Source organism: Melozone crissalis, unplaced genomic scaffold (genome assembly GCF_028551555.1).
Source record: "Melozone crissalis strain CALT ecotype California unplaced genomic scaffold, PUWL_Pcris_2 ptg000068l_1, whole genome shotgun sequence".
NCBI lineage: Eukaryota > Metazoa > Chordata > Aves > Passeriformes > Passerellidae > Melozone > Melozone crissalis.
Genome location: NW_026535846.1, coordinates 8,351,998 through 8,366,947, shown reverse-complemented (window position 1 = coordinate 8,366,947; position 14,950 = coordinate 8,351,998). Strand labels below are relative to the sequence as shown.

Here is a 14,950-nt window from a genome sequence, read left to right as displayed (position 1 = left end):
CTTCTCAGACACCGCAGGAGATGTTAGTCTGGAGGTGGTGTTGCCTGGCTGACAGAGAGCAGAGGTTTCCCAGGTCACAGAGCTGCCCTGGTCACAGAGCTGCCCTGGCCTGTGTGCAGCCACCCTGGCTGGGAGCTGCTGCCACCCCCAGGTGGGGAACTGCTGGGCCACCTGTCAGCACAGGAACTGAAATGTCAGATGAGCACAGGCCCCGTGTGCCCCAGCGAGGACTCAGGAGGCAGCTGAACTGTGTCACACAAACACCCCCTGTGCAGCAGCTCACCCTGTGCACAACAGCAGGGATAATTCTGTTAGAGACCATCATTCTGTGTGTTTAGAGACCATCCCACTGTGGCAGAATGGGGTATTTTATGCCTGTTGGGCTGAGCTCACACTGTGCCCTCTCCCAGTATGTTTTTTGTGTGATGCTTATGCATTTTGGCTGCTTGTGAATTCAGTGCAAAGCCTGTTTTATCTCCTGCTACATAAAAAGTCACGCAGCACTGCAAGGGAATCAAGCTAGGATAAAAAGCAGGTTTTATCACCTAAGCCCTGAATATAAATTTCAAGAGTGGTTAAAAGATTATAAGGTACAGATTGCCATAAAGCATTTCTTTGGAGAACAGAATCAGGGTGCGATCTGAACAGCAGAACAATGTTTCCCACTCAGCTTTCAGTTCTTTCAGGACTGAATGGCTCCATCCCTTTCCAACCTGACTGAAGAAGTGCTCAGGTTTTCCTAGTGAATCTGCCATCTTCTGTCCATAGTTATGGTCAGGAGGCAACTGAAATCAGGGCTACTGCCATTTGTGACTGTTTCTTGTTCAACTTTTGAACTTCCATGACATACAGATTATTTGCAGGAAGGGGTGATGTGTCCTCCAGAGTTCATTAACCTGAGTGTTGGGGTACATTTGTTTAATTTTGAACATACAATTTTGAGTAGCCAGGACTGCTCTGATAATTTTGCCAATAATATTCAAGGCATAAGAGATCACAGCAAAGATTTTACAAAATACCTATCGAAAACCTCACACTGCTTTGGAGGCAGATTTTAAAGCAGTGAACTGCCTGCATGTGGGCACCAATGGGGGCCAGTTTCCCCCAAAGCACCAGCTCAGGCAGGGTCACACAGAAGATGAACTTGCACCAAAGAGCTATTGAAGGAAAGGAAATAACCAGAGGTGACATTTGACAAGTTAAGAGTTTTATTCAGTGCACTGGACTCATACATCACTGCTTCATCAACAACATTTCACACAATCCTATAAAACCAATGCCAAGTCCAGTCTCTTAAAGATGCTTGGTGTAAAACATAAAGCAGTCTATCAAATATTTCCTGTTATAAGTATAGCTCAGAGCCCAGTAACAGGCTGTGTCCAGCATGCTCAGTGCTGGGTTCCACAGTGGATGGAGGATGGAGCAGTTACTCAGGGTTGATGCAGGGCTTCATTACAAATGTCTAAACCCAGCTCATTTACCTCTCACCCAATGTTTATCAGAGTGCTGCTGCTGGTTTGATTATGCTGCTGCTTTGAGTATGGGTGGAGCTGCAACTACAAAAACCCTAATGCAGAACTACTCAGCACTGGAAAGAAAATGTGATCTGGGCTGGGGCAGCCTGTCTGGCTCCGTGCTGAGGACAGTGACTCCAGCAGCACGGCAGGGCACGTCTCACCCCATCCCTGCAGCAGCAGTCAGGGCAGCACAGCAATCCACAGAGAAATGCAAGCCGCTCAGGCCTGACTGGCAGGGCAAAGCAACAGGTTTTCAGGGTGGAGGGGTCTTACACTGCAAACCTCTGGGCAGGGATGCCTAAAAACACAACTTGGGCAGCTGGGTGGATGCTGGTGACTGTGGGCAGCTGCAGCATCCCCACTTTGCTCTGTCTCCCATGTGGGCAGCACATGATGCTCAAAGCCTCCCACACTCAGACAGTGTAGGAAGGCTCCGTGGTACACCCTCCCACTATCAGCCATCACCCTGGTCAGCACAGGGTGCCCTGGCAGGGGGACAGGGCTGGTGCCAGCCCCACAGCTTCCCAGCAAATCCATCTCTGCTCATCCCCCTCCCTGCCCGTGTCCCACCTGCCCTGTGCTCTGGCCCAAACGCTCATCCTGCCTGATCCCTGCCCTCACTCACTCATTCACTCTGTGTGGAAGGAAGGAGACAGCACATTGCCAAATCAGCCATCTCAAAGGGAATCTAAGGACTTTTATTGAGGCCGTGTCAGGGAGCCTGGAGTGTCCCAGGCAGTCCCTGTGCCGAGCACGTGTCCTAAGGCATGGTGACCGTCCGCCGGGCGCTCCTGGCCGCTGTAAAGCGCCTCTTATTCCTCAGACCAGAGAACCTCTCATCCAGAGTCAGGCTGGTCTGCAGGGGAAAGCGAGAGCGAGTCAGTCCCCTGTCCTGTGGCAAAGCACAGCCAAACTCGTAGCAGGGGTATTGATTAGAGCCCATCAGTCAGGCTGGTGATTCACAGCTGGTTAGTCAATTAAACCACTCAGCACACAGACACAGGGAGCTCGACAGACTGTGTGTGGCTGGAAAACCTCCAAGCAGCTCCCAGCCCCAGGACACAGGGCATCCTCGGCAAGAACAGGAGCAAGCAGATGGCATTTGAGCACAAGGCACCAGGTAAAACCAAACCGTCCACACAAGAAACGCCGGCAATGAAGAAGGCGGAGCAGGATTTCTCAGCTGCCCCAGGGCTCCTGGACCATACTTCAGTGTAAAATGTGACACCAAGAAGGGCACCAAAGCAAAGAGCGAGCAAAGCCCAGAAGTGCCACGTGTCTCTGAGGAATGGGAAGCACTGACAGTGAAACAGTCCCCTCTGGCCAGGACTACTCATCAGCAGGACCTCCCTGCTCCAAGCAAGCACACGGACAGGCCAAGACAGGCCATCAGAGTGGGGAAAACTGGGCCGAGTCTGTAGTTGCTGAACAGTCTTCTCAAGTGCCTTCAGTTTTGTGAGCAACCTGGCCAGCACAGCTACGGGACTTTCCTCCCAGGTTGTGTTAGATAAACCCAGCTGGCAGCCCCAGAAACCTGAGTGTGATGTTAAGAGCTCAGTGGCAGGGCTGCTGCAGGGAGCCAGGTGCCTCCTGTGCCGTCGACAATCCTCTACCTGGTTGGCCATGGCGCGGAAGTTGAACCTCAGCAGCACCCCCCGGGGCTGGGGCTTGGCCACCTGTGCTGGGGCTCTCTGGCTTCGCAGGAATGGGCGCTTGGATCCAGGCCTGGGGAAAGCACAGAGCTGCTGTCACTCAGGATGCTCAGGCAGCACTTCCCATCCTCTCAAACCAGCACAGAGAAAAGGACACAGCCACACACTCCACCTGTCCCATAGCATGTCTCCCTGGCAGAGCAGCCGTGCAGGCAGAGTCCAGCACTGGGGACTGTCACATCCAGGCCATTGAGGGGTGCTCTCTGCACCCAGCACATGCACAGTGCCCTCACCCACCCTCTTCTCTGCCCCCAGCTGGGTGCCAGCTCCTGCAGCTGCCCCTTTCCAGCCTCTGAGCTCCTCGTACACAGGGAGCTCAGGGTGTCCCTTTGGGGCACACAGTTTCTCCCAACACCCCACAACCAGCACAACCAGCCTGCCACCTCTTCCCACAATAGTGCTTCCATTTCTCCTCACTCTGCATAACAAATGAGGGCACTGTAATTACAGATTACCATGTAATTACAGGTAAATAGAAGAGATTTCTATCTCCTTCTGATATGCTGGGAAAGGAACCAGACATCATTTGCCAACCATTTTGGGTCTGAACCATTCACTGCATACTCATTACAGAAGTGAAGCTGCAATAATGCTAAAGGGATTTGCAATGGCTTTTGTAGGGCTCCCACCCTAACAAATCACCTCATTTACTTACAGGCTGAGCTGGCCCGCCTGGGGATTAAGCACAGAAACCGTCAGAATTGCTCCCGGGCTGGGTTTCACTTGCCACCTGCCAAGACAGGGAGATTTATCCAGCTTCAAGCCTGAAAGAGCACTGTCTATTTGCATTGTGCCTTTGTTCACCAATTACCTTCTCATCCTTGGCGGTTTCCCTTCTCCTTGAGAATCCATCTGCTGTAAAATATATTTAAAAACAATTACTTCAAAGAATTAGCTCTCAGAAACAGTGACTCCTTTTCCAGGATTTTGTTTGGTGTATCTGAAGAGCTCCTTCCTTGTGAGTGCTAATCTGGGGTTTCCCACTAGCACAGTAATGTGTATAAGGTGCCTTTACCTTGCCCTGCTTGTGCTGCTCTATAAATTGCAAGGTTTATTTTTATCACCCTCCCAGGATTTATTTCCCAGCTGCCAGAATACCAAGCTGCATTAAAAACTGCCTGCAAATACTTTCCTATCAATGCATGCAGCATTCAGGTGTGCATAACAAATGAGGGCATCTCTCCCCCAGTTACTTTAGGAAGCAAAGCTACAACTGGGCTGGTAAAACGTGAAGGTTTGTCACTAGCAGCTGGCTGCAGAGGAAATGTCTCAAGCACTGACCCATCTCTGGAAGGGAGCTTTGTAGAACCACTGCTGCATCCGCTTCTGCTGGAATGCTGCTCCTCTGTTCAGCAGGAAAGGCCTGCTATAGGAGAGAGACAAAGAGGTCACCATCATACCAGGTACCTCTAACACTTAATGCCAAAATACCTAACCCAAGCTGGTCTAAAAAAGCAGTGTAAGAAGCAAATGAGGCTGTTTGTTACAGAGTTCAGCCCAACAGGTTTTTCTGCCAGCAAAGGGTTTCAGAGGAACTTGATTTCCTGCTCAAATGAGGCAACAGTTTGTGTGTTCTGAGCTGTGCTCATTAAAAGCAAAAAACATGGGAGGAAAATCATAGAAAAAAATCAGGTCAGAAAGGACCTCTCAATGTTATTCAGTCCCTGTTCTGCTCAGAGTAGATGAAGGATTGCAAGGAGCTTCCTTTGAGCTCAGAGAACATAATGATCTCGATGAGACAGTGCCCAGCACCTGGCACACTGCCTTCCCCACAGCTCCTGGGGCACAGTCTGCTCCTGCAGCCCCTCACTAGGACACACTCCCTGTCTGCCCATCCCTTATGGCTGGAATCTGTATTTCCTGCCTCTGAAAATAAATGCTATTTCACCCTTCAAAAGTTTCCCAAAGCGACTAAGTTTATTAAAAATACCAAGGTCACATTTTCTGTGCTTCCTGAAATAAAATCACAGATTAATATAGGCATTATTAACTATGAGCACAAGGTTGTTTCCTTTCCAAGTGCCTTCCTAACATACCCAGGGGTATTTTTCTGGTGCTGCACATTCACATGGCTGTAGCCACACCCAGCTGGCACATACAGAGAGAGAAACCCCATGAACTGCACAGGTAAAAAAAATCCCATGATTTGCACAGGTAAAAACCACTGAAAGCCAAAATAACCCAGAGTTACCAAAGATTTTACCTCCTCCCTGGGGCACGGATGCTGGCAGCATCTGCTCTGAATCTCTTGGGGCTTGCAGATGGCTGTGGCTGTTCCTCCTGCTGCCCACCACTGCTTTTGGCAAAAGCATTGCTCTTCTTGGTGCCCTGAAAGAGCAGGGAAACTTCAGCAGTTGTCACCTGCAGCACAATCTTGGTACAAGAGCAGGGGGTGAGGGCAGGGACAGCACACGAGGGGCTGCTCTCTGCTGACAACAATCAGTCGGGGGTGCCTTGCTTCCTGCACGTGGAACTGCAGGTGCCAGGGAGAATGTTGCATTCTAATTCTAATTAATTTAATTCTAATGCTGCAGGAACCAAAGAAGAAAACAAAGATCAGTCCATGCAGAGTGAATCTCACAGAAGCTGTGCATTACAGCCCTGCTCAGGTTTCCTTTTCCTTGTCTGGAAGGTGCATTGCCTGGACCATGCCCTGCTGCATGGAACACACCAGAAGAGCCTCAGCAGGGTCTGTCCTGCAGTTCCAACACACACTGCCCCAGGCTCCAGCCTGGTGACTTCTGTGGGACAGCTACCATCATGTTAGTACCAACTAACTGAGGTCTATTTCCATATTCTTCCCCCTTGGTTTATTCCTGCAAAGTGGAAGCTACTGTAGAATTCTGCCTCCTAGCAACTGCTTATTACTCTGTAAATACCAGCCACACTCAATATCTGAGTCATCCTGGTCTTTCTTTTCAGGAATAACCTCACTCCTTGCACATGCATGCTCAGTTCAGGGCTTTCTTATTTACACCCCTTACAACACATTCACTAAATGTGCCATCCTCTTCAGCACTTGCATTTTTTTGAAAAGCTCACTGAACATCTATGACCTCCTAACTGAGTGGATTTTCAACAGTGCAGGAAAACCCAGCTGCCTCTCACACTATCTGTCACAGCACTGGCAATCAGTGTCTCTGGTGGAAAATACATCTCTGAACCAGAATCACCTGACAAGTCACTAAGTCTGTCCTTTGACTTCACAGGAACTTGGAAAATGCTCTGGGTGGAGAACAAATAACAAAGAATCTTAACACACCTCCTCTAAATGATAATAGTAAGATGAAGTGTCATGGAATTAATTTTTATGGAAATATTTTTAAACCTTTTCATACTAATTTTAAAAAATCTTTTTTAGCAAAACCCATGGGAACTGATCAGTAAAATTATGCTAAGTCAGAAGCTTTATAAAACTAACTGTAAAATTGCTATTCCATATTCATGTATGTCTGTACTCACCTATGCATACAAATGCCGTGCACAGGCATTAAAAGATGGTGGTTTTTTATGCAGATTGTTCTTTGGGGGAATCCAGGATCATAAAATTGAGCAGATTTCCACATGACATTAGGGAAAAGCCAGACCCTCCTCATTGCCCTACCTCCTGGGCCGAGTCCTGGCGGTTCAAAGGGCTCACTCCTTGGAATGCAGCAGCTGCTCTTCTCTTGCCACCAGGCAGAGCATTCCTGAACTGCCTCCGATTGAGCTGCTGCTGTCCAAAGCCTCTTCTGAAACGCTGAGGTCCTAAAAACAAAGCCCTTTTACTTTAGCATCATTCAAAATTCAGTTTATGGCTACAGTTTTATAAATAGATTATAAGGTTAACTTAATGTGATACTTCAGAAGTAGTGGTGCAAAAGTCACGCTGATTCATATTAAATAATGAATTTTTCCAATGTCTCTCTAGCACTCTTATTGTATATAGGACTGCCATACACATTATTTGATGTGAAAGAATACAGAACAGAAAAGCCTTTCACAATTCTGATTCCTCATAAAGACAGGAACACCCACATCAGGAGACCTGTCAATCTCTTGTCAGAGCTCACACTGCTATGAATTAACTATGAAACAGAAAAAGCCTTTAGCTACAGATGTACACATGACTTGAGCATCCCAAAGCCAACCCCACAGCAGCTCTGAGGGCCTACATCATAGCACAATTTTTATTTATATATATATATATTTGTTTACTTTTAGCTTGACACACCATAGTTTCTCCTATTGTAGTAGACGCGTCCTGCTGTTCTGCCATGATACACACACACTCGCTGTATGTCCTGCATTTAGCCTTCTCCCCTAAGCCTGCTGATGATTCTGAAGAGTGCTGAAGTGTTGAGCGACAGGAAAGCCCTGTTACACTGAGGCACAGTGCTTCCAAACCTAATTACTGCACATAATAAAATTCTGTAGTCGTAATGAGACAGCAAGTCTCTGAGTCACTGTGCGAGCTGCCACAGGCACAACAACAACAATCACAAAGCCTCAGCTGGAATGCCAGGATGGAATTTCTTTCTGTTACCTCACAAACCAGCAGATCCCTGAAGCAACACCTAAGCAGAGCCACTTGGGCACAGTCAGCAGCACCATTCAGCTTGGCCCAGTGCTGGACAATCACCAGGCTGCCCTCAACACCAGTTTATCAAGGGTTTGCCTGCAGAGGGTCACCACCACGCTGTGCTCTGATCTCTGAACCAAGGCAGGGAGCTCAAGCATATCCAGAAGGGTGCCCCAAGTCTACCAAACACCTCCATTATCTATAACCAGATGTTATACTGCTCAGTGCACACAAGGGTAAACAGCAGATGTGTGTTTTCCTTCACTGCTGCTTCACACTTTGCCATCCCCAGCTGCAAGGTCACTGAAGCCCCTCCGTTTTCAGCCCATTCCCCCCAACAGCTGCTGTATCAGTGAGGTGTGCCCACACCTTGGGGTGAAAAAATCAGGCACAAAGCTGTGCAAGGCAGGGGCCAGTGGGAGTGCACTCAAACCCTGGATCTCACTGACACAAAGCACAGAGCAGTGAGGTGCATATATTGATCTTACATCAACTGCTACGTGACAGCAATTTATACTGCCTTGGAGCAACTGCAAATGATGTGTCCTGAGGCAGCAGTGGCAGGGCTGTGAGGGGCCACCACTGCCACAAAGAATGAAGGCTGCAGCCTCAGGGTGTCACACCAGCCAGCACCAGCCTGAGCTGCTTACACTGGAACATGCTTCAAGATGATTTGAGCTGCTCTGGCTCTAAAACAGACGGGCACCAGGACAGGCCCATGGGAAGCAGATCCCAAACACCATGGTGGGGTGCTTCGTGCCCCATGGCCAGAGGTGCTGCTTGGGAACATGCACAAAAACACAACACAGTTCAGAAGCTCTGGGGCCAGCTGTTATTTCCTTTGCAGACAATGCCCTCTCATTGCAGGAGTGCAGGTGTGTAAATGTTCCTTTTGTAACAAACATTCAATTTTGGCAAACTGTTTCTTTTTGACCACATGCAGACTTGATGTCATCAATGTCCCTTCGATTTTTTCTCCTGCTTCTATTCCCCCAGTCTGTTTTTGCCCTGCCTTGTTTCTCTTCAGCCCCCACCCTGGGTCTGTCCCTATCTCTTGCCTGTTGGCTGGGCCGCTCTGCTCCTGGACACCCAGCCTTGCTGCACAGCTCTCCTACCCCCTGTGGAGGACAAGAGGCTGAGCTCAGCTGCCTTTCCTGGATACTCTCAGGGCAATGGCAGGGACTGCTGCAGAAGGCAGCCCTGACTAGAAAATTGTGTCCCTGTCAGTCTGTTCCTATTAGAGAGCCTGTGCTCAGCAGGGCACTCAGGCACAGCTCACCCAACACAAATGACACATGACAGAGCCATCAGCCTCCAAGGGGGACCCCATCACACCAGCTGGGGACCAAGGCCTCGCTCTGTCATCTGTGTCCTGAAGTGTGTGACACATGGGAGGCTTCATGTCTGCAAAAGGTCTGGCAGATATTTAATAATGTAAGAACATTTCAATAAAACCCCACAGCATCAGCAGCTGGGGAGGAGCCCCCACACACACACATCTCCCATGTTTGGATGTGTGCTTAGAGCCTGTCCCTGAGCACACCTGGGATGGCCAAAAGGCACCTCTGCTCAGCCAGTCCAGTCTGGGCACAAGTTCCCATGTCTGACAGACTCTTTTTTCCAAGGAGATTTGAAATTCAAATTTCTTGTCATTAAAAATCATCTTTCCCCCACTAGGGAGGTTTAAGCCATATTCCAAGAGGGATTAACAGCACTTTGCTTGCTGGTTTAATCAGCATAATACCCTTCCCCCTCCTCTGTCATTACAGTGCTGGGCTCCTCAGATCATCATTTTGATAATGGTTATCACATCTCAGCCCAGAAGGGACTGCATTTCAGCAGGGACCAAAGTGAACTGAGCCCCTGATGAATTATGGGCTGAATTCCCAGTCATGCTGAGCTTCCCCAAATTGCTACTGACAATCAGCACCACACAGCATGGCAGGTCTCTGCACTTGGCAGGGCTGAATTCAGACTCCCTGAAAACCTATGAAATACTAAAACTAGCAGAAATAATTATATAAATTAACAGAAAAGCTCTCCCATCTAAGAAATAGGGAAAAAATATTTTATTGGATTTGCCTCTGGGTGCAGTAATTGCTTGAGTGCAGGAGAATATCAAAGCCTGTGGGTTCTGATAGAAAAATCAATTTGCTAAGGGCATTTATCACCTTTGTGATTTGAACTAGAACAATCCTCAGTAAGGCACTGTGTGATGGTCACCAAGAACACAAAGGTGGGAGGCAGAGCAGAGACAAGCAGGATTGCCCCCAGTGATCTCACTGTCCTGATGTGTGACTGGCACTCCAATATAAGACTGAAAAGATATTTCTGAAAAATATCACTAAAATCTTCAGGGAGCGACTTAGCACTAATTAAAACCAAAGAAGTTCATAGAGATGTCATTTCATGCAGCAGGCAACTTTGGTTTGTAGGTAAAAGCCAGTGGAACAAAACAAAGGTGTGATCACTCAGTATTACAAAAAAAACTTGCCCTAAAAATAGCATGCTTGGCAAAAGTGACAATTTAGCCTCAATAACTGAGCTATCAAATACAGTTACTGAGGGGGTAATTTTGATAATTTAAGTCTGCTCTGGGAAAATGAGGATTAGGAAGAGGCATAATTAAAATATGCAAAGCCAAGGGGAATACAGAATAGATATTAAGTCACTTTAAATCAGTAATTCATGAGAGTGGAAGGGAGAGAAATGGATGAATTATGCTCTGAAAGGGCCCTGATATTCCATTGTTATGGGGAGAAAAGCTAATCAGGGCCTGAGCGCATCTTATCCGCACACAGAAATTGGATAGGAGAAGGATTGAAGAGCTGGATTTTGCTAAAAATGCCTTTCCCAGCCTGGCCAGCCTCTGCTGCCTCAAGTGCCCATGTACCTTGCAGATTCCTCTGCTTCCAGGCTCGGTACCGGGGCCGTCCATAGCCAGGGGCTGAGCTCCTGCTCTTGACCTGCTGCCTTCTGCTGTCGCCCACGGCGCTGGCATCTGGCTGCTCCTTCCTGTGCCGCTTTATGATGTCATCTGGAATGAAATGAGGAGAAATCCATGGAAACTGCACTTTCCACCAACAGCCATTCCCTCTCTGGGTGCTCGGATTGTCCGTGGTAAACACAGAGCTCGCTGCTCTGTGAGCTCCGCTGGGCAGACAATGAAAGATTAAGCTCAGTTTAGAAAGTATAGGATCAATTTACTGGGCTCCTGCAGGCTGGAGATTAGAGTGCAGCAAATGATTTACAAATGTGCCACCATCCAGCACCTCCCCAGCACGGGTAGGACAGAGATTTCAGACCCCATCCATTGAGGGATCTGGTCCTGCAAGCTTCCCACAAGCCTAAGGGAAGATGTTCTGCAGGTGCACAGGAGCTCAGTGCTGGGCAGAGAACTTTTCTGAGAAGGTCTGACTTGAATTGCTGTAGGAAAGGTGGCCAAAGAGGGGAGGATGTGACAGCTGTTGAGCTACTTGGATCATGCACAAAGCAGTGCCAGGTGCAGAGCTCTATCAAGAAACACCTCAGGCCCCTCCATTCTCAATCAGCTGGTCTGCAATCAACGGGATCTTCTTAACTCAAGCTCTTCTGATGAAGAGGAATGGCAAAGGCAAAGGGATGTCTCTTCAATAATTCATATCTTCCAACATTTTCTTCTTTTAACCTCAAATCTTCCAGAAAATACTTTGCAAATAATAGAGGCACATCTGTGAAGCTGCAGGCAGAATGTTTTAACTTGAACGAATTAGCAAGAAATGAAGTGTCCAAAACAGGCCCTTTCCCAGGCAGTGGCTACTCCAGCTCCTTAATGTAGCTCTGGAGTCAAAGGACAGAAGTACCATCAGCTTTCAGTGGGTGCTTACCATGAATTATCAGACCTCCAGCACTGCTCCCTTGTCATCTCCTATCAAGAAGCTCCTATATCCAAATGAATACAAAGCCCAAGGAAAAGAAACTAGAGCATAGTAAGAATAGGCTGCTTTTGTGATTTCTCTTTCAAGTCTGCCAGGAAAAGAATAGGCTGGGAGATGCTGGGCCACGTTCTTGGGATGAATTTGCTAATGGTCTCAGCGAAATGTGCCTTTGGGGCACGTGTGATTTGGAGCACAGGATGCTTTGAAGCGTTTTTAAAGCATCCCTGCACGCTCTGCAGGGAGGTGACCACACTCATCCAAGGGTCCACAGCATGAGGAAATGAGAGGGGCTGAATGCTCAGGTGCCTGATCTGTCACCTTTCAGTGTCTTTTCTGTTTGGGTATGAGTTGCTACACTGCCTTTTGTGCCCAAAAACATGATGGGGTTAACAGAGCGATGTAATGGACTACTGCATAAGGCTGCAGGGGGATCCTGAGAGGTCATTTCTGGTACACCTATGCCCTCGAGGCAGAATGAGATCTATCAGGGCAGCTTTAAAGCAACTCCTGCAGTTTTTTGTGACTGCTAACTCATGTAAGGCACAAATGTATCTGAAAGCATAGAAAAACCACCTGATGGAAAAAGGTCTTCACCAGAGGCCTCTTGTTTTCCAATTCTCCCTTCTACCCTGAGTAAGGTACATTCTGGATGGAATATGGAGTTGGACCACAGGAGGTCTGACTCAGAGAATCACTAAGAGAGAGGAAAAGCAAAGGAGCATCACATATCAGCAAAAAGAAAAAGGGTGTGCAACATTATGTGAGAAAAATAAATCAAAAATGAGGGAGCCACTGTTGCTATAGCTCCTCATAGAGACATTAAAATAAGGGTGCATAAGCCAAGGGATCAGTTTGAGTTTGCAGTGGAAAATGTTCGTCGTTCCTAACAAATGACTCTTCGCTGGGAAGAAATGACACAAGGTTTCAGTTAGGAAGCTGACCCAGTAACAAAAGGCGCTGGTGGATTTCCTTTCACAGCAGAGACACCAACACGATAATCCACCAAGATCTCTCATCCATGCGTCAGAAGCCAGGCCTGGGGAGTTCATGGCAGGGCGGCTGTCGGTTGTTTATGCTCAGTGCACATTCCCGGTGCCAGAGGAATGGCGAGCATCGCAGCAAGCTGCTATAAATAGCACTGCGAGGCCACGGCCCCCGTCTCTGTCAGCGGGGCTGCTCTGCCCGAGCCCCCTGTGCCGCTGTCCCGTGAGCCCCGGGCTGCTGCCAGCCCAGCCCAGCGCAGCTCCGAGCCCGGGCCCGCACACGGCCCCTCCGCCCGAGCGGCACCGGGACAGGGACACACGCACGGCGGGGCCACCTGCGGCCCGAGCCCGGCCCGAGCCACCGCGCACAGCCACCCAGCTCCCCGCCCGCACGGAGGGCCCGGCAGCGCCCCGCACCTACCCAGGGACATGTCGATCTCCTCGGCGCCCGGCTGCGGCCCCGCCGCGGGGCCCGGTGCGGGCTGCGGCCCCGCCGCCTCCATGGGCCCGGAGCGCTGTGCGCTCACTGCGCCTGCCCGGAATGTGCCGGCCCCGGCCCGCCCCGGCCGCTCCTGCCCTCGCCCCGGCTGTCCCTACCCTCGTCCCGGCCCCGCCCGGCTGTCCCGGCCCCCGTGTCCGGCTGTCCCTGTCCCCGCCCGGCTGTCCCGGCCCCCGTGCCCCACTGCCCTGTCCCCGCAGCGAGCGGCACCGCCTGCCGCCAGCACTGCTCCCCGCCCGGCTCAGCCCTGCCCCGGCCGCCTGCCCTCCGCACCCTCCCCGCCGATCCCTTCCATCAGCATCTCCCCTCCATCTCTCTCTGCCTCAAGCGCCGTGCCCCAGCCTCTGGGCTGACACTTATCCGCTTCTCCCCCCGAATCTTCCTCCCCCGGGGTTCATGCCAGCGGCAGATGTATTTTAACAACCCGGCAGTCAGTTCTGAGCCGTGTGAACGATGGAATGACCTTGCTTCTTTCTGAAGACCAGAAAAACAAGCAACTCTATGAACAGAGATACTCGTGGCTCATATTCGTGCATGAAGTCTGTTCTCATTTGTGAGCACCCGGAGGAGGATGCACCCATTTGGGACTGGTCTCGGGCAGCATCCCCATCACACACAGAACTCAGATTCTTCAGGGATCTATCTTTCAGTCTCTGTAACATTGGTTATGGCACCAAAGCCATTCTACAGTTTGCATATAAAATGCGAGCTAAACCATCTTCCTCTATGTTAAAAGACAGGTGAAGAAATAAAAAAGAGATAGGATAACAATATCTTCCAAAGGGCTACCATACATCAAGTGAAGAGCATGCTTTTCTCTGAAGTTTCCATAAGACAAATGCTGTGAAATAAACTTTCTCACCACATACATAATAGGGGCCACATAAATAGTGAACAGTGTCTGCATGTTCTGCATTTTCAATACAGTGGTTTTTTTCCATCTTGCACCTCAAATGGGAGAGAAGTTTCTACAAGCAGATCAATCAGGGCAAGAATTACCTCCTGGTATGTGTACAGCTCTTTGAAAGATCAAGTGCTTCTGAAAGTGTTGGTTAAGGGAGTTGTTCCTTCATGAAAGAAAACAATGGAACAGTGCTGAGGGACAGCAAATAACCTTTGCTGTATTTTGCAGTGACACTGCAGAACGACCATGGAAGCAGACTGGTGTGAGATGTGAGGAGCTGGGGTTGATACCTTGTTTGCAATGTTCTGGGGTACACAAGATGTGCTGGAGGTTCTGCTGTTCTCTGGGGAACCTGGCTCTAATGCTGCCCTAGTCCAAGAGAATTCCTCCAAAGAGAACCCCTGAGATTTCCCAGCAATTTAGCCAGGGTATCCAGAGAAGCTGTGGCTGCTGGGAAAGAACTGGAAGTATCCATATAAGCCCAGCTTTTAGTGATGTACTGGGAGAGGAGGTTTAGAGCTGTATCATTTCCTAGCACCCAAGGAGGGTGCAGGACAGGGCTCTAGCAGTGTCCTGCAAAGCAGCAGCTGTCCAGAGACACGAGGGAAGGGCTGCAGCAGGGCTCTGGAGTCTCCTCAGGTACAGGCTGAATGACCCAGGTTTTCACACAGGGCAGCAGCTGGAGTTGGTCACTCTGCGAGGTCAGTGTCATGAAAGCTTTCCTGACTTTCTGTAAAGTCTTGGACATTTGTATCTTCAGAAACTCTGGAAACAACAGCTGAGAGATTTCCAGCAGTGTTTCTATTTGATCACATTTAGTGAAACAAACATTTGGGACCAAGGAAGACAACGGCAGA

General features: G+C 49.3%; 1 protein-coding gene across 2 annotated transcripts; it reads right to left on the bottom strand.

The window, feature by feature from the left end:
- Positions 1–1,895: 1,895 nt before the first annotated feature.
- Positions 1,896–13,193, bottom strand: LOC128945933 (UAP56-interacting factor-like). Of its 2 annotated transcripts, XM_054289835.1 has the most exons (9): positions 13,112–13,193; positions 10,684–10,827; positions 6,834–6,976; positions 5,433–5,557; positions 4,511–4,595; positions 4,041–4,084; positions 3,885–3,959; positions 3,131–3,242; positions 1,896–2,373 (listed from the first exon to the last, which is right to left on the bottom strand). In XM_054289835.1, exons 1-9 carry the CDS (start codon positions 13,191–13,193, stop codon positions 2,278–2,280), a joined length of 906 nt encoding a protein of 301 aa, XP_054145810.1. In that variant the 3' UTR covers positions 1,896–2,277. The 2 variants fall into 2 exon arrangements, with proteins under 2 accessions (XP_054145810.1, XP_054145809.1); XM_054289834.1 differs by having other exon boundaries at positions 2,281–3,242; positions 13,112–13,190.
- Between the last annotated feature and the right edge of the window lie 1,757 nt (positions 13,194–14,950).

Bases quoted from the DNA above. Each gene is read 5' to 3' on its own strand.
- LOC128945933 (XM_054289834.1), bottom strand. The intron at 4,085-4,510 runs GTCAGTGCTTGA...TATATTTTACAG, and splicing joins AAGCTCCCTTCCAGAGATGG to CAGATGGATTCTCAAGGAGA. The intron at 3,243-3,884 runs GTAAGTAAATGA...TGCTTTCCCCAG, and splicing joins CAGGCGGGCCAGCTCAGCCT to GCCTGGATCCAAGCGCCCAT.